Source organism: Somniosus microcephalus, chromosome 14 (genome assembly GCF_052327205.1).
Source record: "Somniosus microcephalus isolate GS21.2 chromosome 14, FLI_Smic_1.0, whole genome shotgun sequence".
Classification (NCBI taxonomy): domain Eukaryota; kingdom Metazoa; phylum Chordata; class Chondrichthyes; order Squaliformes; family Somniosidae; genus Somniosus; species Somniosus microcephalus.
In genome coordinates this window covers 114,871,596-114,893,903 of record NC_141000.1, presented here as the reverse complement: position 1 = coordinate 114,893,903, position 22,308 = coordinate 114,871,596, and the positions used below count along the sequence as shown (strand labels likewise).

The 22,308-nt window shown below is 48.7% G+C and overlaps 1 protein-coding gene across 1 annotated transcript in view; it reads left to right on the top strand.

Annotated features, from left to right (window-relative positions):
• Window positions 1-4,415: 4,415 nt before the first annotated feature.
• The window catches only part of tmprss3a (transmembrane serine protease 3a), a 61,255-nt gene continuing 43,362 nt past the window's right edge, over window positions 4,416-22,308 (top strand). Inside the window, exons 1-2 of the mRNA XM_086007234.1 lie at window positions 4,416-4,630; window positions 8,002-8,121. Of these exons, the coding sequence (XP_085863360.1) occupies window positions 4,444-4,630; window positions 8,002-8,121 (307 nt within the window). The 5' untranslated portion in view covers window positions 4,416-4,443. The remainder of the gene's footprint in view (window positions 4,631-8,001; window positions 8,122-22,308) is intronic.

The window sequence follows — 22,308 nt, the reverse complement described above, 5'->3', positions numbered from 1 at the left end:
ACAGCGAGGACAGGAGGAGGGCCACCCTCAGTAACCCACCTCACCCCCTGGGAGGATGCGGTCCTGGAGATCGTGGGAATGGAGGACGATGCGCAAGTGGGGGATGGACAGACGGGCGCATCACAGCAAGCTGGTGACAGAATCGTTTTCCATCTCTCTCAATGACATTGCATGAGTCGCTGATAATGATTGTGAAGCTCTAACAGATGGACTTATGATCATCTGCAAATTGATGTGCATGTAACCTTGACATTACATTTCTGACTCTTTCCTTTACTCCCCCACAGGACCATCGCAAGCACCCGTCCCCACTAGCCAGGAGGAAGAGCCTGAGCATCCAGACTCCTCAGAGGAAGCTGCAACCTCTGAGGGCGCAGCGTCAGCAGAGTTCAGCGCACCCAGCACCAGCGCAGACACTCACACCTCGGTGGGACCATCGCGAGATAGAGTAGTGTTGTCACCTGGTGTATCACAGCTCACATGTGAGCATCAGCAGATTGTGGAGACAGGGACAGCAGTGGAGAATCCTAGTCGGAGGGCGCAGGACTCTGCCAGCTCAGCTCAGCTGCATGTCGACCCTCTGCCTCTGGGTCCATCCATAAGATCAGCGGTGCTGGAATTCCAAGAACAGATGCAGGAGTCTCTGGCAGGTTTTGTCTCCAGGGTCGCTGTGAGTGTGGAGCGAATGGAGGAGTCCATTGCGAACATGAGCAGAGCCTTTGTGGAGTCATTGACGCATGGACGCATCACCATGGAAAGGATGGCAACCTCCATGGAGGTGATAAGTCGCCAGAGTGCAGAAAACATGGTGAGTGTTCTGAATAGAATGACATCTCTGGAGAAGTGATGGTCATCTATTGAACAGAGAAACCAGACCTTCATGGAAGTCCTTCTGAGTAGGACTGCCAGTGCAGATATGGGTCCCCATGGCCCCCCTGATGTGCAGCAAGGTGCTCTCAAGCCACTTGCAAGCGCTGAGGGGGACCTGACCCATGAGAGGGAAGTTGGTGGCAGACATCAAGGAAGTGGGGGCTCCTCTCCAAACACTCACACTTCCATGCCACTGCAGAGCCCTCGGTCAGAGCCCCACCAGAGTCCACACCCATCGGAGATTGGCGTCTCAACCCCTGCACAGCCGCAGGAGCAGCAGACTGTTGACGAGCCCTCACAGGTTCACAACCCAGAGGACGCCTGCCAAAGGTGTCGAGGCAGGAGCAGTAAGAAAGTGAGTAAGGGGCCTCCACATCTGCTGAAGCCACAGGGGAAGCACCACGTAGGAGCATGCGTAAGAGAAAAATACTGCACAAATAGTCACAAGGGTAGTCACTTGGGTGAAATTTGATGTTTTATGTTAAAAAGCCATCAGATGATTACTGTAAATAAAAAATCTGATGGCTACTGCTGTAGTTGTGGCATGTGTCATTTCACGAATGGGACTTCCACATTGAGGGCTTAGGATTACTTGGTATATGCCTCAGTTGAGGAAGCGCTCAGTGAAGGTGGCGAGAGGGGTTTCCCAGGAGGTCACACTGGAGATGGGTGTCAGGCTCCAAACTTCCACAGCTGTGGTTATGCCTTCTAAAAGTTCCCCCAGACCTGAGACAACAAAGTCCTGCCACCTGCAAATGATGGCTGATCAAATATCCTATTTAATGGTGGAGCTGCAGCTAATAGTCAGCAATCCAATTGTGCTCCCACCAGGTTTCACCGTCGTGTTTCAGAGCAGGCGTGCTTCATGTCGGAAATGGGTTAAAATCACAAAGGCCTTTCAAAATGGGATTATAGAGGCAATTTAGTGCTTGTTAAGGGCCTTAACGGCCTATCCCGCCTCTTGGAGGCGGGACAGAGACGGGACCAGTAGACACGATTTTTAATTAAAATTGCTTGGAGGCGGGATGGAGGCGGGGTTGGGTCCGCCCACCAGTTTTTGCAATTTTAACCCCCCACACGCCTCCAATCCCACCTCAACAGCCCAATGAAAATCGAGCCCATAGAGTACAAAAGTGTGGAAATTATGATGAACCTTTATAAAACACTGGTTCGGCCTCAACTGGAGTACTGTGTCCAATTCTGGGCACCACACTTTAGGAAGGATGTGAAGGCCTTAGAGAGGGCGCAGAAAAGATTTACGAGAATGATTCCAGGGATGAGGGACTTCAGTTACTGGAGAAGCTGGGGTTGTTCTCCTTAGAGCAGAGAAGATTGAGGGTCAAGAACCAGAGGCGACATGAGGAAAAACCTTTTACGCAGCGAGTGGTTATGATCTGGAATGCACTGCCTGAAAGGGTGGTGGAGGCAGATTCAGTCGCGGCTTTCAAAAGGGAATTGGATAATTACCTGAAAGAAAAACATTTGCAGGGCTACGGGGAAAGGGCGGGGGGAATAGGACTAGCTGAGGTGCTTTTGCAGAGAGCAGGCATGGGCTCAACAGGCCGAATCGCCTTCTTCCGCGCTGTAACCGTTCTATGATTCTATGAACTTGTCAATTTCCACGTTTAATTGCGCATCTGCCCTCGCCTGAAGTTGTTGTGGCATTTGCACTTAAATAACAACGAGCGCCATTAGCCTCGCTGTTACCATGACAGCAACTTTTCAGCCACTGTAAATCTCTTTTTTTATGCCCCGTTTAAAAATGATTTAATGCGGGAGGTTCAAATTGCGGTTCTGTTGATTTACTTCATTCATTTAGCCTCAAGGTGACTTTTCAGTTACAAGAATTATTAACTTCAATGCCTTGTTAAAAAAAAATGAACACTTTCAACAAATTTTCAGCAACACTGGAAGAACTAAATTGCAGCAGGGCGTGGGATTTGGGAACAGCATTGGCACTTGAAATGTAGCTTTACACGGGCATTCTGGAGCACACATCATGTTATATTTATGTGTCAACTGCGAAGCGGTGTTGGCTTACCGTATCATTCGTATCACAGCGAGGAGCGATGTGGTACTGCCTGGTATCCATAGCCACCCGCACAGTGGAGGAGCAACTTGATATTCCCTGTCTGAGCTGCTTGCTGGCTCTTGACTTTCATTGTTCCTCAAACAGGGATTATCAGACAACCGGCTCTGGCAACAGTACCTTTCATTGCGATTTCTTCAAGACCAGTGGGTCCTGCTGGATTAAGTCATGTATTTGCTCTGAGTTTGTTTTATAATCTTTCTGAGAAATGTCTTCCACAGAGGTAAGTTAGAGAGAAATAACTCTGGGTCTTTAAAGTCTGGCCTGAGGTTCAATCATTTACGGATCTCATATTTTGACAAAGCTTTCTGTGGCATCTCAGAAATATTGGTTGACCAGTCTTCTTAAAGCTCTCCTAGTTTAGAGGTAAGTGTTAAAGAAAAGAAAGACTTGCATTTATATAGCGCCTTTCACAACCTCAGGACCTCCCAAAGTGTTTTACAGCCAATGAAGTACTTTTTAAGTGTAGTCACTGTTGTAATGTAGGAAAGGCGGCAACCAATTTGTGCACAGCAAGCTCCCACAAACAACAATGTGATCATGACCAGATAATCTATTTTAGTGATGTTGCTTTTGAGGGATAAATATTGACCAGGAGAACTCCCCTGCTCTTCTTCGAAATAGTGCCGTGGGATCTTTTACACCCACCTGTGAGGGCAGATGGGGACTCAGTTTACCGTCTCATCCGAAAGACGGCACCTCCGACAGTGTAGCACTTCCACAGTACTGCACTTGAGCTAGCTTTTCAACTGACAGGAGATTTTAAATCTTGGAGAAACCTAGATGAAAAGCCAAGGCCCATTTTTAAGGTCATCACCAAGGGTGTAAAGATGAGGTAAATCAAGAAATATTGGTTAGATGTCATCAAGACTGGATTTTAGACTGCAGGAGGAAAGGGGAAGCTTGGAGAGATAAGCGGTTCCGTTTTTGAAGTTCTGGGAATGAATGAGTAGAAGATAACATGATGACCCTTGACTTGAAGACAATGAGGAGGGAAGAGTATGTAGAATTATGTATTTGCAGCGTAGGAAGCATGTAAGCGCCTTAGAGGAGAAATTATTGTTGTTACTGTTGACCCTGCTTAAAATATCATTCACCCAAACTCCATCTTCATCTCACAAGCCACCTAAATCCTAACACCTGCCCCCAACACCTCTGTCCCTGCTGACCAACAATGGCTCCCTGTCCCCCAAAGCACTGGATTCAAATTCCTTATCCTCATTTGGCAATTCCTCCATGTTCTTCCCCACCCTACTCCTGCAGCCTCCTGTAACTGAATCGCCCAAATGAATTATAGGTTAAATTCACCAATCCAATGCTCCCAACTGCACTTGGGGATGAACCATAGATTAGAGAATCAGCGCTACAGTGTCGTAACCCAAGCTTCATCTCAAACTCCCTTTGAGTGTGGCTAGCCGCTGGGATTTTCAGAAAGACCGATCTTTGATGTAGCATACCCCGGTTCTACCATTGAGCAGTAACATATGACTATTTTAATTAAAGTTTTTTTATTTAATGGACAGGTACAAGCTGAGGCAGGAGAGAAACCAGATAACACAAAGATAGAAATAGTGTCTGTCACCGAAGATGAGCTGCCTACCATCGAACTCCCCAACACTACGCAAAGGGTCCCCAACATTCTCGAAGCAAAAGTATTGCCCGTTGAGGCAGGTAATGTGCTTGCTTTTCTGTCTTTGTTCTTGTGACATTTAGCGTGAGCTCCTGACTTTAAACGTTTTCTCAAGAGGGTTTCGCTCCAGTGAGAACGTACGAAGCAACGAGTAATGTCCACTGCTATAATATGGCCATATGTTTATGTTGATTTTAGCTCCTGTTTATGTACAGAATATATAGGGCGGAGGGATTGTCTTCCCCGTTTCCAGGCGGGAATGGGGCTGTAGTTCAGTGAAAATTACGTTTCTGAAATTTACCGTCCCGTTCTCGCTCCCGGTTCATCCGTCGACATTTCCGTTGGGGCCATCAGAAGGGTGAACCAGGCAGGGGTCTAATTATAGTATTCAAATAGAGTCCTGCGCCAGCTGTAGGACCCCGATGCATGCACCATGCAGTCTCTGCCCATTGGTACTAGGCATTGACCCCTAACCAGCCATTGGGCCAAATGGCCTCCTTCTGTGCAGTGTCACTCTATGATCCCGAACCAGGTTAATTCTTTGGGGGTTTTTTCAAATTTTTGTGGGAGCATGTATGCTCCTCTTGGCCCCACAAAGATCTTCTAGCCCATTGACATCTGTCCTCTCACCCTCCCGTGATTGGCTGTTTCTCTCCTAATGTTGAACCTCAGGCTTGGCTCCTCCTCTGAGCTGCTGGATTTCTCATCTACCCGGCCCCCCCATCCCCATTGCCGGAGAGCTGCCTGTGAGTGCTGGTCACGTGCTCAAAGTTTATTGGGATTATGCAGATGAGGCCCAGCTATCAAGAAAGAAAAAGAAAGACTTGTGTTAATATACGACCACCAAAGCGCTTTACAGCCAATGAAGTACTTTTTGAAGTGTAGTCACTGCTATACTGTAGGAAACACAGCAGCCAATTTGTGCACAGCAAGCTCCCACTAACAGCAATGTGATAATGCCCAGATAATTTATTTTAGTGATGTTGATTGCGGGATAAATATTGCCTAGGACACCGGGGATAATGGCTTGGGCTTCTTGTTGAGGACATGGGACAGGCAGTGTGATTGCATTTCTTGCCATCTGCACGATATCCACCCAAGGTGAAAATAGCCCCACTGAGATCACACCAAGTTACAACTAACATTTACTCCTGTGCCGCACTGTATGGACCTTACCTGCCTCACTCTTAGATATTGTAAATGTAGCGTACACATTTGAGGTGGAAAATTTTCTCTGGAAAGCAAAGCTGATAATGTATTGTTTAGAAATGTATGTTCCACTTCCCAACAGCTAGTACCCTAAGTCACCTCATTCTCACACCCAGTGCTTTGTAGATCATATAAGTAAAGAACAAAGTGGCCACCATTGACGATTCACTCACCTCTGCTACAGTACTGATGCTATACACAACAAACTATATCTCAGTGAGGTATTTAAATTTAAATGGTCACTCTCTCACCAAAGTGTTTGTCTCACATGTCAAGCTTTCAAAAGACATGTATCTTCCATCTTTCGAACAGTACGCTCATCACTATAGCGGTTCCTTAATTACCATCAGTAACAGCCCATCTAAGATTGATTGGTTAGCCCCTAACCAAATCTGAGACCAGGGCAAGGGCAGCAGGTGCATGGGAACACCACCGCCTCCAATTTCCCCTCCAAGTCACACACCAGTCTGACTTGGATATATATCGCCGTTCCTTCATCGTCGCTGGGTCAATATCCTGGAATCCTCCACACGAACAGTACTCCTAATCCCAGGTGCCCACCCTATGTCCCTTTATTCCCTTTTCCTTCAACTGTCTATCAAACCTATTCTTAAATGTTGATATGGGGGAGGGGGCGAATCTTCGCTGGGGTTCTCCCGATATCAGGCCATAACTTCCACGGAAGCTCCAAGGGAATCCCAGAGAAACCATTTATGCCATTTCTTTGGGGTTTCCACAGATCTTACAGCAATGTTACGGTTACATGAGACCTCCCACGGAAATGGGAGGCCTTCACGTCGGGGTGACAGATACGTAGATGTGGGCAAATGTCTCTCGGTTGAAGTTGGCTCCAAATAGGGCTACCTTGGTTAGGAACGTCGAATGTATTGCTTTTTAGACCAGGAGGCTGTCGACTGGTGTTTTGTCGCCTTGTTGATGGCATTAGTCATCCTGGAGCCCCCAACAGAGAGGATGACCAATGCCATCAAGAGGTGAAGGTTGTCTTCCTCTCCATCTTTCTGACTGAGTCTAGCTACTCAGTGCGAAGTAATGCTGAATTAGAGGCAGCTTTGTGTTGTGCATCCATATGCACCAGACTCTGCCTTGAAACTGTCCAAATACATTTCACATCGCTGATGGGAGGGGGATTTCAACCCTACCCTCCTGGATGGGGGGACAGTTAAAATGCACCGGGTTATTTACCTGCTGGAAAGCTGCCCAGGTCCTGCCGTTTCCAGTTTTACCAGGCTGAGACACCCACCCAAAGCCAGCGGGGTCCTAATTCGCCGATGCGGATTAGGGCCCAATTATGTCATTGGTCCCAATAGCAACTTTAAGTTCGACCTCTCCCAGACCCTTGTGAAGAGAACCAGGAAGCTGAAGAGGCCCATTCAGGTACATTCAGATACGTATTTTACTTTCCTTTCTGGGACCAGGAGATCAGGATTTGCCAAACAGCCTGTTTCCATGTCGTAATTTCGATGTCTATTTTTGGCTTTGTTCATCGTTACTCCAGTGTTAAGTGCAAAATCTACTCACTCCCAGATCCTTCTCAACCTCAACTATTACTATAACAAAAACAGAAAATGGTGGAAGTACTCAGCAGGTCAGACATCATCTGTGGAGAGAGAGAAACAGAGTTAACGTTTCAGGTCACTGGCCTTTTGTCAGAACTGGAAAAAGTTAGAGACGGAACAGATTTTTAAGCAAGTGAAGGAGGGGCAGGGAAAGCGGGAGAGGGGAGGAAAGAACAAAAGGGACGGTCTGTGATAGGAAGGAAGGCAGGAGAGATTAAAAGACAAAAGGGGTGATGGTGCAAGGCAAAAGGAGATGGTAATGGGACAAGTTAAGAAACAAAAGTTGAGTCTAGGTGAGGTGTAAATGGGAATTGTAGAATCATCAACAGCTGCCATGTGAAAAAAAATAAGGGCCGAGGTTCTGGTCTGAAATTGTTGAACGCGATGTTGAGTCCAGAAGGTTGTAAAGTGCCTAATCAAAAGATGAGGTGCTGCTCCTCGAGCTTACGTTGAGCTTCGTTGGAACAGTGCAAGAGGCTGAGGACGGAGAATTAAAGTGTTACTGTTACTATATTGTCTGTAATTGACTCATGAGGGGCATCTCATTCTATAGTTTAAGATGGTGGGAGTCAAAACAAAATTCAACCTTCTGATCACTTAAAGAATCTTTTTCTAACCTTGTTTAGGAAACCAGGACAGAACCTGTTCAAAGTGCTACATTATTACATCCAAGAAGCTTCAGATTTTAGTTGCAGTGGGCATAGTGATCGCTGCAGTATTAGTTATAATAGCCATCGCTGTGGGTGGTGAGTACAATGTCTCTACGCTCCTCAATATTTGAGCTGTATGCTTTTGGTGATCACTCTTGTGAATTGAAAATATCCTTTTTATATATGTTTTAAGGGTCTTAATCCTCTTTTTAGTCTCGCCTGTCCTCCCAGGTTGAGGATGGGGATGGAGGGAGAGGAAATGCCCTACATCCGATGGTAATGTTGTTACCATAGGAGGTAAGTTTGAGTGAGATTTTAAGGGCATTTTTGTGGCTCAGTTGGTAACACTCTCGACTTTGTCAGTAAGTTGTGGATTCAAGCCCCACTCCAGAGACTTGAGCCCATAATCCAGGCCGACACTCCCAGTGCAGTACTGAGGACGGGCTGCACTGTTGGACGTGCCGTTTTTCATATGAGACGCTAAACCGAGGCCCCATCTGCCCTCTCAATTGGACATAAAAGATCCCTTGACACTATTGGAAGAAAAGTGGGGGAGTTCTCCCCGGTGTCCTGGACAATATTTATCCCTCAACCAACATCACTAAAAACAGATTATCTGGTCATTATCACATTGCTGTTTGTGGAAACTTACACACTGCAACAGTGACTACAATTCAAAAAGCACTTCATTGTCTGTAAATTGCTTTGGGACATCCTGAGGTCGTGAAAGGCGCTATATAAATTCTTTCTTTATTTTCTTTCAAAAGCAGATGGGGGTTGAATCTCCGCCAGGTTTCTCCCGATCGTCCACCGTAACTTCGGCGGGAGATCTGCAGGAACATCGGTGAAACATGTTCGCCATTTCTCCAGGGTTTGCACAGATCTTCTGCCAGTCACGGCCGGGAAAACCTCCGTGGAAATTCAACCCCAAGTGGTATCGGGTTTCCTTGGCGAGGTAAGGTATTGTTGCTCTGTTTACAACACTGCCCGCCCACAAGGCAGACAGGTGAGCTATTCCTCGGTCTCTGTCATCACAGCTCTGAGTAGGTTGCTAGGAGCTGCAAGACAATGGCTGGGTTAAGATGATAGTCTGAATCCCCCTCCCACCAGACTCCATTTGGTGCCTTCTACTATATGACTGCAAGCTGTTGTTGGCTTTCTGCCTGCCTTAGGGCAGCAAGTTGTGTTGACAAGGGCACTTGTATTGTTAAATCGAATTTTTACAGCACAGAACCAGGTCATTCGGCCCAACAGGGAGGGGGAGGGAGAGATAGGGGGGGGAGGGGAAAGGAAAGGGGGAGGGGTGAGGGGGAAGGAGTGGGGAGGGGGAAGGAGTGGGGAGGGGAAGGGGGAGGGGAAGGGAAGAAAAATTGGCTAGGAAGAGATATGAATGAGGTTTTCAAATAATGACAGGAATAGATTATGTCCAGTTAGAGATAGCATAGTTAAGCAAAAAGTTACATTAGACGTCAGGAAGTGTTTCTCTTCACAGAAAGTCAGCACCCTCTGGAACAGATTACCAAAACAAGCAGTGAGGAAAGATTCCCTGCTATCCTCCAAAAGGGAACCGGACAAATTCAGAGTCAGCTAATCCAAGAATTTACATTCTTCCAAGAATTTACCTTCTTCCTTCAAAATCACTCCTCAGTACAGGAACAAGGCGACCCAACTATTCCTTCAGATGGACAGATTTGCTCAGCTTGAATGCCAAGTCACGTTGTTTCAGAGAAGCCCTTGTGGCTGGAGGGGAGTGGGATGGGGAGGTGGGTGGAGGGGAGGGGGGTGGGGAGGTGGGTGGAGGGGAATGCACTGGGGAACTGGGTGGAGGGGATTGGGGTGAGGAGGTGGGTGGAGGGGAGTGGGGTGGGGAGGTGGGTGGAGGGGAGTTGGGTGGGGAGGTGGGTGGAGAGGAGTGGGGTGGGGAGCTGGGTGGAGGGGAGTTGGGTGGGGAGATGGGTGGAGGGGAGTGGGGTGGGGAGCTGGGTGGAGGGGAGTGGGGTGGGGAGGTGGGTGAAGGGGAGTTGGGTGGGGAGGTGGGTGGAGGGGAGTGGGGTGGGGAGGTGGGTGGATGGGAGTGGGGTGGGGAGGTGGGTGGAGGGGAGTGGGGTGGGGAGGTGGGTGGAGGGGAGTGGGGTGGGGAGGTGGGTGGATGGGAGTGGGGTGGGGAGGTGGGTGGAGGGGAGTGGGGTGGGGAGGTGGGTGGAGCGGAGTGGGGTGGGGAGGTGGGTGGATGGGAGTGGGGTGGGGTGGTGGGTGGAGGGGAGTTGGGTGGGGAGGTGGGTGGAGAGGAGTGGGGTGGGTAGGTGGGTGGAGGGGAGTGGGGTGGGGAGGTGGGTGGAGGGGAGTGGGGTGGGGAGGTGGGTGGATGGGAGTGGGGTGGGGAGGTGGGTGGAGGGGAGTGGGGTGGGGAGGTGGGTGGAGGGGAGTGGGGTGGAGAGGTGGGTGGAGGGGAGTGGGGTGGGGAGGTGGGTGGAGGGGAGTGGGGTGGGGAGGTGGGTGGAGGGGAGTGGGGTGGGGAGGTGGGTGGTGAGGAGTGAGGTGGGGAGGTGGGTGGAGGGGAGTGGGGTGGGGAGGTGGGTGGAGGGGAGTGGGGTGGGGAGGCGGGTGGAGGGGAGTGGGGTGGGGAGGTGGGTGGAGGGGAGTGGGGTGGGGAGGTGGGTGGTGAGGAGTGAGGTGGGGAGGTGGGTGGAGGGGAGTGGGGTGGGGAGGTGGGTGGAGGGGAGTGGGGTGGGGAGGTGGGTGGAGGGGAGTGGGGTGGGGAGGTGGGTGGAGGGGAGTGGGGTGGGGAGGTGGGTGGTGAGGAGTGAGGTGGGGAGGTGGGTGGAGGGGAGTGGGGTGGGGAGGTGGGTGGAGGGGAGTGGGGTGGGGAGGTGGGTGGAGGGGAGTGGGGTGGGGAGGTGGGTGGTGAGGAGTGAGGTGGGGAGGTGGGTGGAGGGGAGTGGGGTGGGGAGGTGGGTGGAGGGGAGTGGGGTGGGGAGGTGGGTGGAGGGGAGTGGGGTGGGGAGGTGGGTGGAGGGGAGTGGGGTGGGGAGGTGGGTGGAAGGGAGTGTGGTGGGGAGGTGGGTGGAGGGGAGTGGAGTGGGGAGGTGGGTGGATGGGAGTGGGGTGGGGAGGTGGGTGGAGGGGAGTGGGGTGGGGAGGTGGGTGGAGGGGAGTGGGGTGGGGAGGTGGGTGGAGGGGAGTGGGGTGGGGAGGTGGGTGGAGGGGAGTGGGGTGGGGAGGTGGGTGGAAGGGAGTGTGGTGGGGAGGTGGGTGGAGGGGAGTGGGGTGGGGAGGTGGGTAGAGGGGAGTGGGGTGGGGAGGTGGGTGGAGGGGAGTGGGTTGGGGAGGTGGGTGGAGGGGAGTGGCGTGGGGAGGTGGGTGGAGGGGAGTGGGGTGGGGAGGTGGGTGGAGGGGAGTGGGTTGGGGAGGTGGGTGGAGGGGAGTGGCGTGGGGAGGTGGGTGGAGGGGAGTGGGGTGGGGAGGTGGGTGGAGGGGAGTGGGGTGGGGAGGTGGGAGGGTATAGAACGTCACATTTCAAGGAACAAAGGAATTATCTCCACTTTACATTCAGAAAGTGGGTTTCCTGTGAGAAATCCTGAGTACTTGTGGGGGTGGGGACAAAAGGAATGAATACTGGCCTGAATACACACATAACTGGTGTAAGGTTAAAAAAGGCCATCCACACAATTCTAATTATATCAGATGAGGCTGGGAGGGAAAGATTGTTTGAATGTATGATGTGTGGAGACAAGCTAACCACAATAAGGCCTCCCGGAACTTAAGAAGTCTATAGCCTGCCTCCTACATATTTTTCAGAGTTCACAGGACACGAGCCAAATCTCAGAGGATTGGAACATAGCAAATGTGACTTCAATCTTTAAAAAAAGGAGCATGGGATGAACAATCAAATTATAGAATCATAGATTAATGTAGCACAGAAGGAGGCCATTCAGCCTATCATGCCTGTGCCTGCTTGTTGAAAGCTATCCACCACCCTTTCAGGCAGTGCATTTCAGATCACAACTTCTCGCTGCGAAAAAAAATGTCCTCATGTCGCAACTAGTTCTTCTTTTTTATTCATTCATGAGATGAGGATGTCGCTGGCAAGGCCAGCATTTATTGTCCATCCCTAATTGCCCTTGTGAAGGTGGTGATGAGCCGCCTCCTTGAACCGCTGCAGTCCGTGTGGTGAAGGTACTCCCACAGTGCAGTTAGGGAGGGCGTTCCAGGATTTTGACCAAGCCACAATATATATCAGCGATATATTTCCAAGTCAGGATGATGAGTAACTTGGAGGGGAACTTGCAGGTGGTGGTGTTCCCATGTCCCTGCCCCATGTCCCTGTTGCCCTTGTCCTTCTAGGCGGTAGAGGTCGCGGGTTTGCTGAAGAAGAAGACTTGGCGCGTTGCTGCAGTGCATCTTGTAGCTGGTACACACTGCAGCCACGGTGTGCCGGTGGTGGAGGGAGTGAATGTTTAAGGTGGCGGATGGGGTGCCAATCAAGCGGGCTGCTTTGTCCTGGATGGTGTCCAGCTTCTTGAGTGTTGTTGGAGCTGCACTCATCCAGGCAATTGGAGAGTATTCCATCACACTCCTTACTTGTACCTTGTAGATGATGGAAAGGCTTTGGGGAGTCAGGAGGTGAGACACTCGCCGCAGAATGCCCTGCTCTTATAGCTACAGTATTAATGTAGCTGGTCCAGTTAAGTTTCTGGTCAATGGTGGCCCCCAGGATGTTAATGGTGGGGTATTCGGTAATGCTGTTGAATGTCAAGGGGAAGTGGTTAGACTCTCGCTTGTTGGAGATGGTCTTTGCCTGGCACTTGTGTGGCATGAATGTTACTTCCTAAAGTCTGATGCCCACAATTGAACACAATACTCCAACTGAGGCCTAACCATTGTTTTATAAAGGTTTTTCATAACTTCCTTGCTTTTGTACTCTATGCCACTATTTATAAAGCCAAGGATCCGCGTGCAGGAAACACAGAAAGCTAGAATGCAGGTACAGCAAGCAATTAGGAAGGCAAATGGCATGTTGGCCTTTATTGCAAGGGGGTTGGAGTATAAGAGTAAGCGAGTCTTGCCACAATTGTACAGGGCCTTGGTGAGACTACAGCTGGAGTACTGTGCACAGTTTTGGTCTCCTTATCTGAGCAATGATATACTTGCCTTAGAGGCGGTACAACGAAGGTTCACTAGATTGATCCCTGGGATGAGAGGGTTGTCCTATGAGGAGAGATTGATTAGATTGGGCCTATACTCTCTGGAGTTTAGAAGAATGAGAGGTAATCTCATTGAAACATACCAGATTCTGAGGGGGATTGACAGGGTAGATGCTGAGAGGTTGTTTCCCCTGGCTGGAGAATCTAGAACTAGGGGACATATTTTTGAATTCCCTTTTATGTTAGCTGCCAATCTATTCTCATACTCTCTCTTTGCCCCTCCTATTTTCTTTTTCACTTCCCCTCTGAACTTTCTATATTCAGCCTGGTTCTCACTTGCATTCTCAATCTGACATCTGTCATACACACTTTTTTCCTGCTTCATCTTACTCTCTAACTCTTTCATCATCCAGGGAGCTCTGGCTTTAGTTGCCCTACCTTCCGCCTCGTGGAAATGTACCTCGACTGTACCTGAACAATCTCCTCTTTAAAGGCAGTCCATTGTTCGATTACAGTTTTGTCTGCCAATCTTTGATTCCAATTCACCTGGGTCAGATCCGTTCTCAACCCACTGAAATTTGCCTTCCTCCAATTAAGCATTTTTGCTCTAGATTGCTCCCTATCCTTTTCCATAGCTAATCTAAACCTTATGATACTATGATCACTGAACCCTAAATGTTCCTCCACTGACACTTGCTCCACTTAACCCACCTCATTTCCCAGAACCAGATACAGCAATGCCTCCTTCCACATTGGGCTGGAAACATATTGATCAAGAACATTCTCCTGAACAGACTTCAGAAATTCTTCCCCTTCTCTGCCCTTAACACTATTACTATCCCAGTCTATAATTGAAGTCCTCCATTATCACTACTCTATAATTCTTGCACTTCTCTGTAATTTCCCTGCAAATTTGCTCCTCTATATCTTTTCAACTAGTTGGTGGCCTATAAAATACACCTACTAGTGTAATGACACCTCTATTTCTTAACTCTAACCAAATAGATTCTGTCCTTGACCCCTCCAGGACACCCTCTCTCTCCAGCACTATAAATTCTCCTTAACCAATACTATCTCTCCTTTCTTTCCTTCCCTATATTTTCTGAACACCTTATATCCAGGAATATTTAAAACCCAATCCTGCCTTTTTTTGAGCCAGGTCTCCATTATCGCCATTTTCTCACCATTTCTCACCATAGTCTCTCATCATTTAAAAAAAATATTGTTTTTCTATTCTTCTTACCAAAGTGAGTAACCTCCCATTTCCCCACGTTATTCTCCATCTACCACCTTATTGTCCACTCAGTCAATCTGTCTATATCCCTTTGCAGGCGTCCTCCTCACAGCTTACTTTCCCACCTTGCTTTGTATCGTCAGCAAACTTGGATACATTGCGCTCGGTCCCTTCATCTAGGTCATTGATATAGATTGTAAGTAGCTGAGGCCCCAGCACTGATCCTTGCGGCACCCCACTAGTTACAGCCTGCCAACCTGAAAAAGACTCGTTTATCCCTACTCCCTGTTTTCTGCCCATTAACCAAACCTCTATTCATGCTAATATATTACTCCCAACCCCATGAGCCCCAGGAGTCTATGACCTCCTGGGGTCTGTACTCTCCTCCTCTTGGCCTCCACATTTCAAAAAGGATAACTAGTTATTGGAGGGGGTACCGTGAAGGGGTACACAGTTGATTCCAGAACTTAAGTGAATGACGTAGGAGGAAAGATTGCTTACCCTGGCTCTTTGCTCGCTTGAAAAAAGACTGAGAGAGGGTATGACAGAAGTGTTTAAAAGTATGAAAGGTTTTGACAAATTGGATCTAAGTAAGCTTTTCTGCTGTGTACAGAATTTAAACACAAGCGGTCATCTTTACAAATTATGGACAACAAAGGTGTAATGTATGTACCTTTAAGGGAGAGAACTACTTTTACAGCTCCTGTATACTGTAGTACCGGCAGTGACCACACCTGTATATAAACCCTGAGTAGTGATCTGTACAGTTAGTTCTAGAGTAACCCTCATTCAGTAAACACCTGTTGAATCGTTCCCTGCAGTCTTGTTGTGTAATTATTGAAGGACACAACATTAAGATACACGGACATAACATTGGCGACGAGCAGATTCGAACCTTCCTGCAACTCTGCATCACCTCCCAGGGATTCGCTCCTGGAGAACAGTGGAAGGAGGTCGAGTCCAGGAGCACGGGCGTCGACCACGGGCAACCGCCCAGTCATCCAGCGCAGATTTGAGCATCGCAGGGGGGGCTGTCGAGGGCCAGGCTTGGCTTTCCAGTCACGGTGGTCCAGTGCAACGCGCTGGCAACAGGTACTGCGCAGACCCTCCCCGGACAGCGGCGGCTAGAGCCTACCGGGCGGCACAGGAAAAGGCCGAGCAGCGTCGACGGGGGAGAGAGAGAGGGCAGAGTGCACAGAGCGCAGCCGGTGTTCAGGACCGAGCGGCGTCAACGGGGGAGAGAGGCGCGCAGGAAAATGCGCAGAGCACAGCCGGTGTTCAAGGGCTGAGCAGCGTCAACGGGGGAGAGAGGCGCGCAGGAAAACGTGCAGAGCGCAGCTGGTGTTCAAGGGCCGAGCAGCATCAATGGGGGAGAGAGGCGCGCAGGAAAACGCGAGGCGCTGCCATTGCCATGAGGACCGCAGAGAGCGGCATTGGCAGCAGCGCAGGAGCAGCGCACAAAACCCACAGGGCGTCGCCATTTGCCACGAGCACCGCCGAGAGCGGCGTAGGCAGCAGCGCGGGAGACGCCATTTTAAGCCGCAGCAGGGAAGAAAGGAAAGCGTGGGAGACGCCATTTTAAGCCAGTCTAACCACACCCAAAAATGCCGAAGAGTGGCAGTATCACAGCGTTCGACAATGAAGTCGAAGATTGGATGACATATGTCGAACGCATAGAAGTATACTGCAAGGCGAATGAAGTGCCAGATGACAAGAAAGCGCTGGTATTGTTGAATTCAATGGGTGCAAAAACGTATGGCTTACCACGAAACCTAGTAACGCCAGAGAAGCCAGTAGAAAAGGATTTTGAAAACATAGTGTCAATCCTACAGGACCACTTAAACCCCACACCGCTGCTGATAGCAGAAAGATTTCAGTTTCACAAAAGGAACCAGCATAAAGATGAAAGTAATGCTGAGTATTTAACGGAACTGCGCAAGCTATCGAAACACTGCCAATTTGGAACGGGACTAGCAGATACTTTAAGGGACAAGTTTGTGTGTGGGCTTCAAAGTGAAGGAACCCAGAAACGGCTTCTATCAGAAAAGGATCTTACGCTGGACAAGGCTTTCAGCATTGCAGTATCACACGAAGCAGCAGCACGGGGCGCTGCAGAGATACAACGGAGACCGCAAGAATATGGCACAAATGAAATGTCATACGGAACAGTGAAGTGCTATCGCTGCGGCAGAACAACACACGACCATAATGATTGCTGGTTCAAGGACAAAGTGTGCAGATAGTGTGGAAAAGTAGGACACATAGCAAGAGTCTGCAGGTCGGGAAAGAAAACCAGCAGCAAGAAATCTCCACAGGAGAAGTACAAGAAGGTACATAAGGTGATGGAGAGTAGTTCAGACGAACAGAAGAGTGATACAGACTCCAGAAGCAAGGAGCTGGGTTGTCTGAAACTACATAATGTGATCAAAATGGAGGATCACCAAACTATCTGGGTCACGCTCAAGATAGCAGGAGTCCAAGTGAAAATGGAATTGGACACAGGATCAGTCCTAACAGTCATAAACCGAAGGGACTACAAGCGGCTATTCTCACATATACCCTTGAGAGATACAAAGATTGTCTTGAAGACGTACACGGGGCAAAAAGTCTACCCCAAAGGAAAAATAAGGGTGAACGTTATATATAACGGCAAGGAAACACCAAACATGGACCTATATGCATTGCCAGATGGAGGACCACCACTACTAGGACGTGAATGGATCCGGAAGATACAGCTAGATTGGCATTTCTTACAAGCACTGACTGTAGATGCCAAAAAGGATGACGACGTCACACCTGGACGACTGTCAAAAATGCTAACTGACGCACAAGAAGTGTTCCAGCAGGGACTCGGAACACTAAAAGGCATAACAGCGACGATCAAAATAGAGGAAAATGCAAGCCCAAAGTTTTTAAGGCCAGACCGGTACCGTATGTAATCCGCCCAGCCGTCGAAGCAGAGCTGGAAGGTTTGGAACGTTCAGGAGTACTGTCCAAAGTGGACTGGAGCGAATGGGCTACACCCATCGTTCCTGTAATGAAGAGGTCGTTGAGTAATATGCCTGGGGAACCAAAGAAGGTTCACATCTGTGGGGACTTTAAGGTGACAGTGAACCCAGTCCTTCACACTGTACAATATCTGCGTCCGCGGATTGAAGATATTTTCGCCTCGCTATCTGGAGGGAAACGCTTCACTAAGATTGATCTGGCCCAGGCGTACCTGCAAATGGAGGTAGAAGAAGCCTCGAAACAGTACCTCACGATCAACACTCATAAAGGTCTCTACCAATACAACCGGCTGGTGTTCGGGGTAGCATCAGCTCCGGCTATTTGGCAAAGGGCAATGGAACAAGTCCTGCAAGGGATTCCAGGAACCCAGTGTTATTTGGACGACATCCTGGTCACGGGCGAAAAGGACAGTGATCACCTCGCCAACCTGGAGCAGGTGCTCACTAGATTGAAGGAATATGGGCTCCGAGCTAATTGCCACAAATGCGAGTTTTTCCAGAAGCAGATCTCGTATTGTGGCCACGTTATTGATAAAGAGGGGTTACATAAGTCCCCTGAAAAGATTGAGGCAGTAGTCAAGGCTCCAGCACCGGAAAATGTGTCACAACTGAGGTCGTTCCTCGGGCTGGTGAACTACTACCATAAGTTCTTGCCGAATTTGTCTACAGTACTACACCCACTGAACACCCTACTGCAAACGGGGGTACCATGGAAGTGGAGTGACGAATGTAAACGAGCTTTCCAGAAGAGCAAAGCATTGATCACATCAAAAGAGGTGTTGGCTCATTTCAACCCAGCACTACCAATTCGGCTGGCGTGTGATGCATCACCCTATGGCATTGGAGCGGCGCTGTCGCACAAATTCCCGGACGGCTCGGAGAGGCCAGTAGCCTTTGCGTCTCGGTCACTAACCTCAGCCGAGCGTAACTACGCCCAGATTGACAGGGAGGCCCTCAGCCTAGTGTGGGGAGTGAAAAAGTTCAATCACTATCTGCACGGGCAGAAGTTCACCTTGCTGACTGACCACCAACCACTTGTCTCCATCTTTAATCCAAAGAAGGGCGTTCCGGTGATGACTGCGCAACGGCTACAAAGATGGTCCCTTTTTCTAGGGGCGCACCAATTTGAAATCGAGTATAAGGGCACGAAACAGCATGTAAACGCTGATGGGCTATCATGCCTGCCACTGCCTACTGCGGAGGAAGCACCAGCAGTGGATCCTGTTGAAATATTTCATTCGACTATAATTGAATGCTTGCCAGTAACTAACGCTGGTATAGAGAAGGAGACCCGAAATGACCCGACACGGTCTCGGGTATATGATTTGACGGTGAAGGGATGGCCAGCACATGGCGACTCACTGTTGCCAGCATTCTCATCCAGAAGAGAACAGCTGTCAGTATGCCAGGGGACCTTGATGTATGGATCCCGAGTGGTAATTCCACCCAAGTTAAGGGAGAGAGTGCTCAATGAGCTTCACGAAGGTCATCTGGGAGGGGTGAAAATGAAAAGCCTTGCTAGGGCTTATGTGTGGTGGCCGGAGATCGATCAGCAAATCGAGGACCTGACAAAGAGCTGCTCAGGATGCCAGAAGGTCCAAAATGCACCACCATATGCCCCTCTACACCCATGGGAGTGGCCCTCACCTCCATGGCAACGGCTGCATATTGATTTTGCTGGTCCATTCATGTACTCAATGTTTTTAATAGCCGTGGATGTGCACTCGAAATGGCCTGAGGTGATCAAAATGTTTTCCACCACCACGGAGAAAACTATTGCAGTCCTACGGACCATTTTTGCCAGGAACGGCTTGCCAGAGCAGATTTGCTCTGATAACGGACCACAGTTTGTGTCCGAAGAGTTTCGAAGATTTATGAAAAGGAATGGGGTAAGGCATTACACATCCGCCCCGTATCATCCAGCCACAAATGGATTGGCTGAGAGGTTCGTACAAACCTTTAAAAAAGCAGTAAAGGCCATGTGCGATGACGACATTCCATTGCAGCATAAGGTGGACGGACAATTTCCTGTTAGCCTACAGAAATGCGACACATGCAGCCACCAACCAGACCCCGGCCATGATGTTCTTTAACCGAAGGTTGAGGTCTCGTCTGGATTTGCTCAGACCAAATGTACGAAGAGATGTTGAGAGTAAGCAATTCCAGCACATCAATGAGAAGCCGACAAGGAGCTTCAATGTAGGGCAACCAGCCGTGGCCCGCGACTACCGAACAGAGAAATGGCAACCAGGAACGATATGCACACGGCAGGGGCCAGTAATGTACACAGTGGATGTTGGGGAGAACATTGTGAGACGCCATGCTGACCAGATCCTAGAGTCACAGGAACGAGTCAACCCCATGTCTCGGCCATACGTACCTGGTGAGGAACCCGACGTACAGGTCGCATCTACCTCAGAAACAATAGCATTGGAAGCTGAGGAATCAACTGACGACAGGGTGCTAGAATCGCCTCCGCACCAAGAGCGAGACACTCGGGAAAGGCGTTATCCAGAAAGAATCAGGAAGCCTCCCCAAAGACTGAATTTATAAATAGACTATTTTCAGCTAATGTTGCATGTTAAAAGTGTTAATTGTAATTAGTTTGACATTTAATTGTTAAATGAGTGTTATGGTACTGTTAATCTAAAAGGGGAGGAATTGTAATGTATGTACCTTTAAGGGAGAGAACTACTTTTACAGCTCCTGTATACTGTAGTACCGGCAGTGACCACACCTGTATATAAACCCTGAGTAGTGATCTGTACAATTAGTTCTAGAGTAACCCTCATTCAGTAAACACCTGTTGAATCGTTCCCTGCAGTCTTGTTGTCTAATTATTGAAGGACACAACATCAAGATACACGGACATAACAAAAGGAAAATAGGAAATGCAGGAGGAACTTTTTTACTAAAAGGGTGGTGAGTATGTGGGACAGATTATCGGCACGGGTGGCGAAATAAGAAACCTTAATGAATTTCAAGAAGGAAGTAGACAGGTTCTTGTCAACAAATGAGTTTTGGGGTTATTAGAAATGCACCATGGGGGAATACTGTGGATAGATGGAACATAAGAACATAAGAAATAGGAGTAGGAGTAGGCCATTCGGCCCTTCGAGCCTGCTCCGCCATTCAATGAGATCATGGCTGATCTTCTGCCTTAACTCCATTTACCAGCCCTATCGCCATATCCCTTGATGCCCTTACCAGTCAGAAATCTATTGACTTCTGTTTTGAATATACCCATGACTGAGCCTCCACAGCCCTCTGGGGTAGAGAATTCCTATCCTGTCTGAAACTGTTACTATGTTACATAGTGTGTACAAATCTATTAGAAAGAAAGAACTTGCATTTATATCGCTCCTTTCATGACCTCAGGACTTCCCAAAATACTTCACGACCAATGAAGTACTTTTGAAGTGTCACTGTTGTAATGTAGGGAAACATGGCAGTCAATTTGTGCATAGCAAAGTCCAACAAATCAAGAAAAGAAAATTGAATTGCTAGCTTGCCCTGGTTGGTAAAGTTGGCATGTCACTGGGTTCCTAGGTTCAATTCTTGATCTGTGCTGAGTTAGGTGGCCTCACAGTTTATGCAAGGGTGATACAGTGACCCTCAGTGAACTTGTATCAGGGAGGGGAAAATATCTCTGCATCTCAATTTTCCAGTGAGCTCTGCTGGAAGCTGACGTGTGATGCCCACGTGGCGAAATAGCCTTGTTATTGATGTACACACATTGGACAATGGTTACCTGGGTCAGCTCCCAGCATGTTGCTGGGACTGTTTCAAAGCAAAGACGAAGTACATGTTAAGCAAAGTTCAAAAAGAATTCCTTGTTGGATATTAGGTTGCTTTAAGAAGAAAAACCCAAACTTGATCTCTGTTCATCTAACCTCGGTAAGTCATTGGTCATTCTATATAGCATTGTCCCTGTTACTGTCACTCGATCTCTCTCACTCACATTTCTAGAGAAAAGCCATCACCTTTTTTTCAAAGCATTTGGAAAAAAAACACACTGTTAGGGTCATGTTGCTCCGATGAGCTTTTTCATCTTTAATACCGTCTATCTACTCATTCACCTTGCCATTTTCTGGCTAACTTCAGTGCTATTAGTTTATAATAAAAACAGAAATATGGAAATACTCAGCGGGTCAGGCAGCATCTGTGGAGAGAGAATCAGAGTTAACGTTTCAGGTCAATGACCCTTCGTCAGAACTGGAAAAAGCTGGAGATCAAACAGGTTTTTAAGCAAGTGCAGGGGCAGGGAGGGGGGGCGGAGGAGGGAACAAAAGGGAAGGTCTGTGATAGGATGGAAGGCAGGAGAGATTAAGATACAAAAGGGATGATGGCGCGAGGCAAAAGGAGATGGTAATGGGACAAGCTAAGAAACAAAAGATGACTCTAGATGAAGTGTAAATGGCAATGGCAGAATGATCGACAGCTGCCATGTGAGAGAGAAAAAAAATGAAAAAAAGATAAGGGCAGAGGTTATGGGCTGAAATTGTTGAACTCGATGTTGAGTCCGGAAGGCTGCAAAGTGCCTAATCGAAAGATGAGGTGCTGTTCCTCGAGTTTACGTTGAGCTTCATTGGAACAATGTAAGGGGCCGAGGACGGTGAGGTCTGATTGGGAGTGGAGCGGAGAATTAAAGTGACAGGCGACCAGAAGCTCGGGGTCACCCTTATGGATTGAACGGAGGTGTTCTGCAAAGCGGGCAACCAATCTGCGTTTGGTCTCCCCAATGTAGAGGAGACCGCACCGTGAGCAGTGAATACAGTGTACTAAATTGCAAGAAGTACAAGTAAATCACTGTTCCATCTCCTACATTTTCCAGTTCTGATGAAAGGTCATCGACCTGAAACGTTAACTCTGTTTCTCTCTCCACAGATGCTGCCTG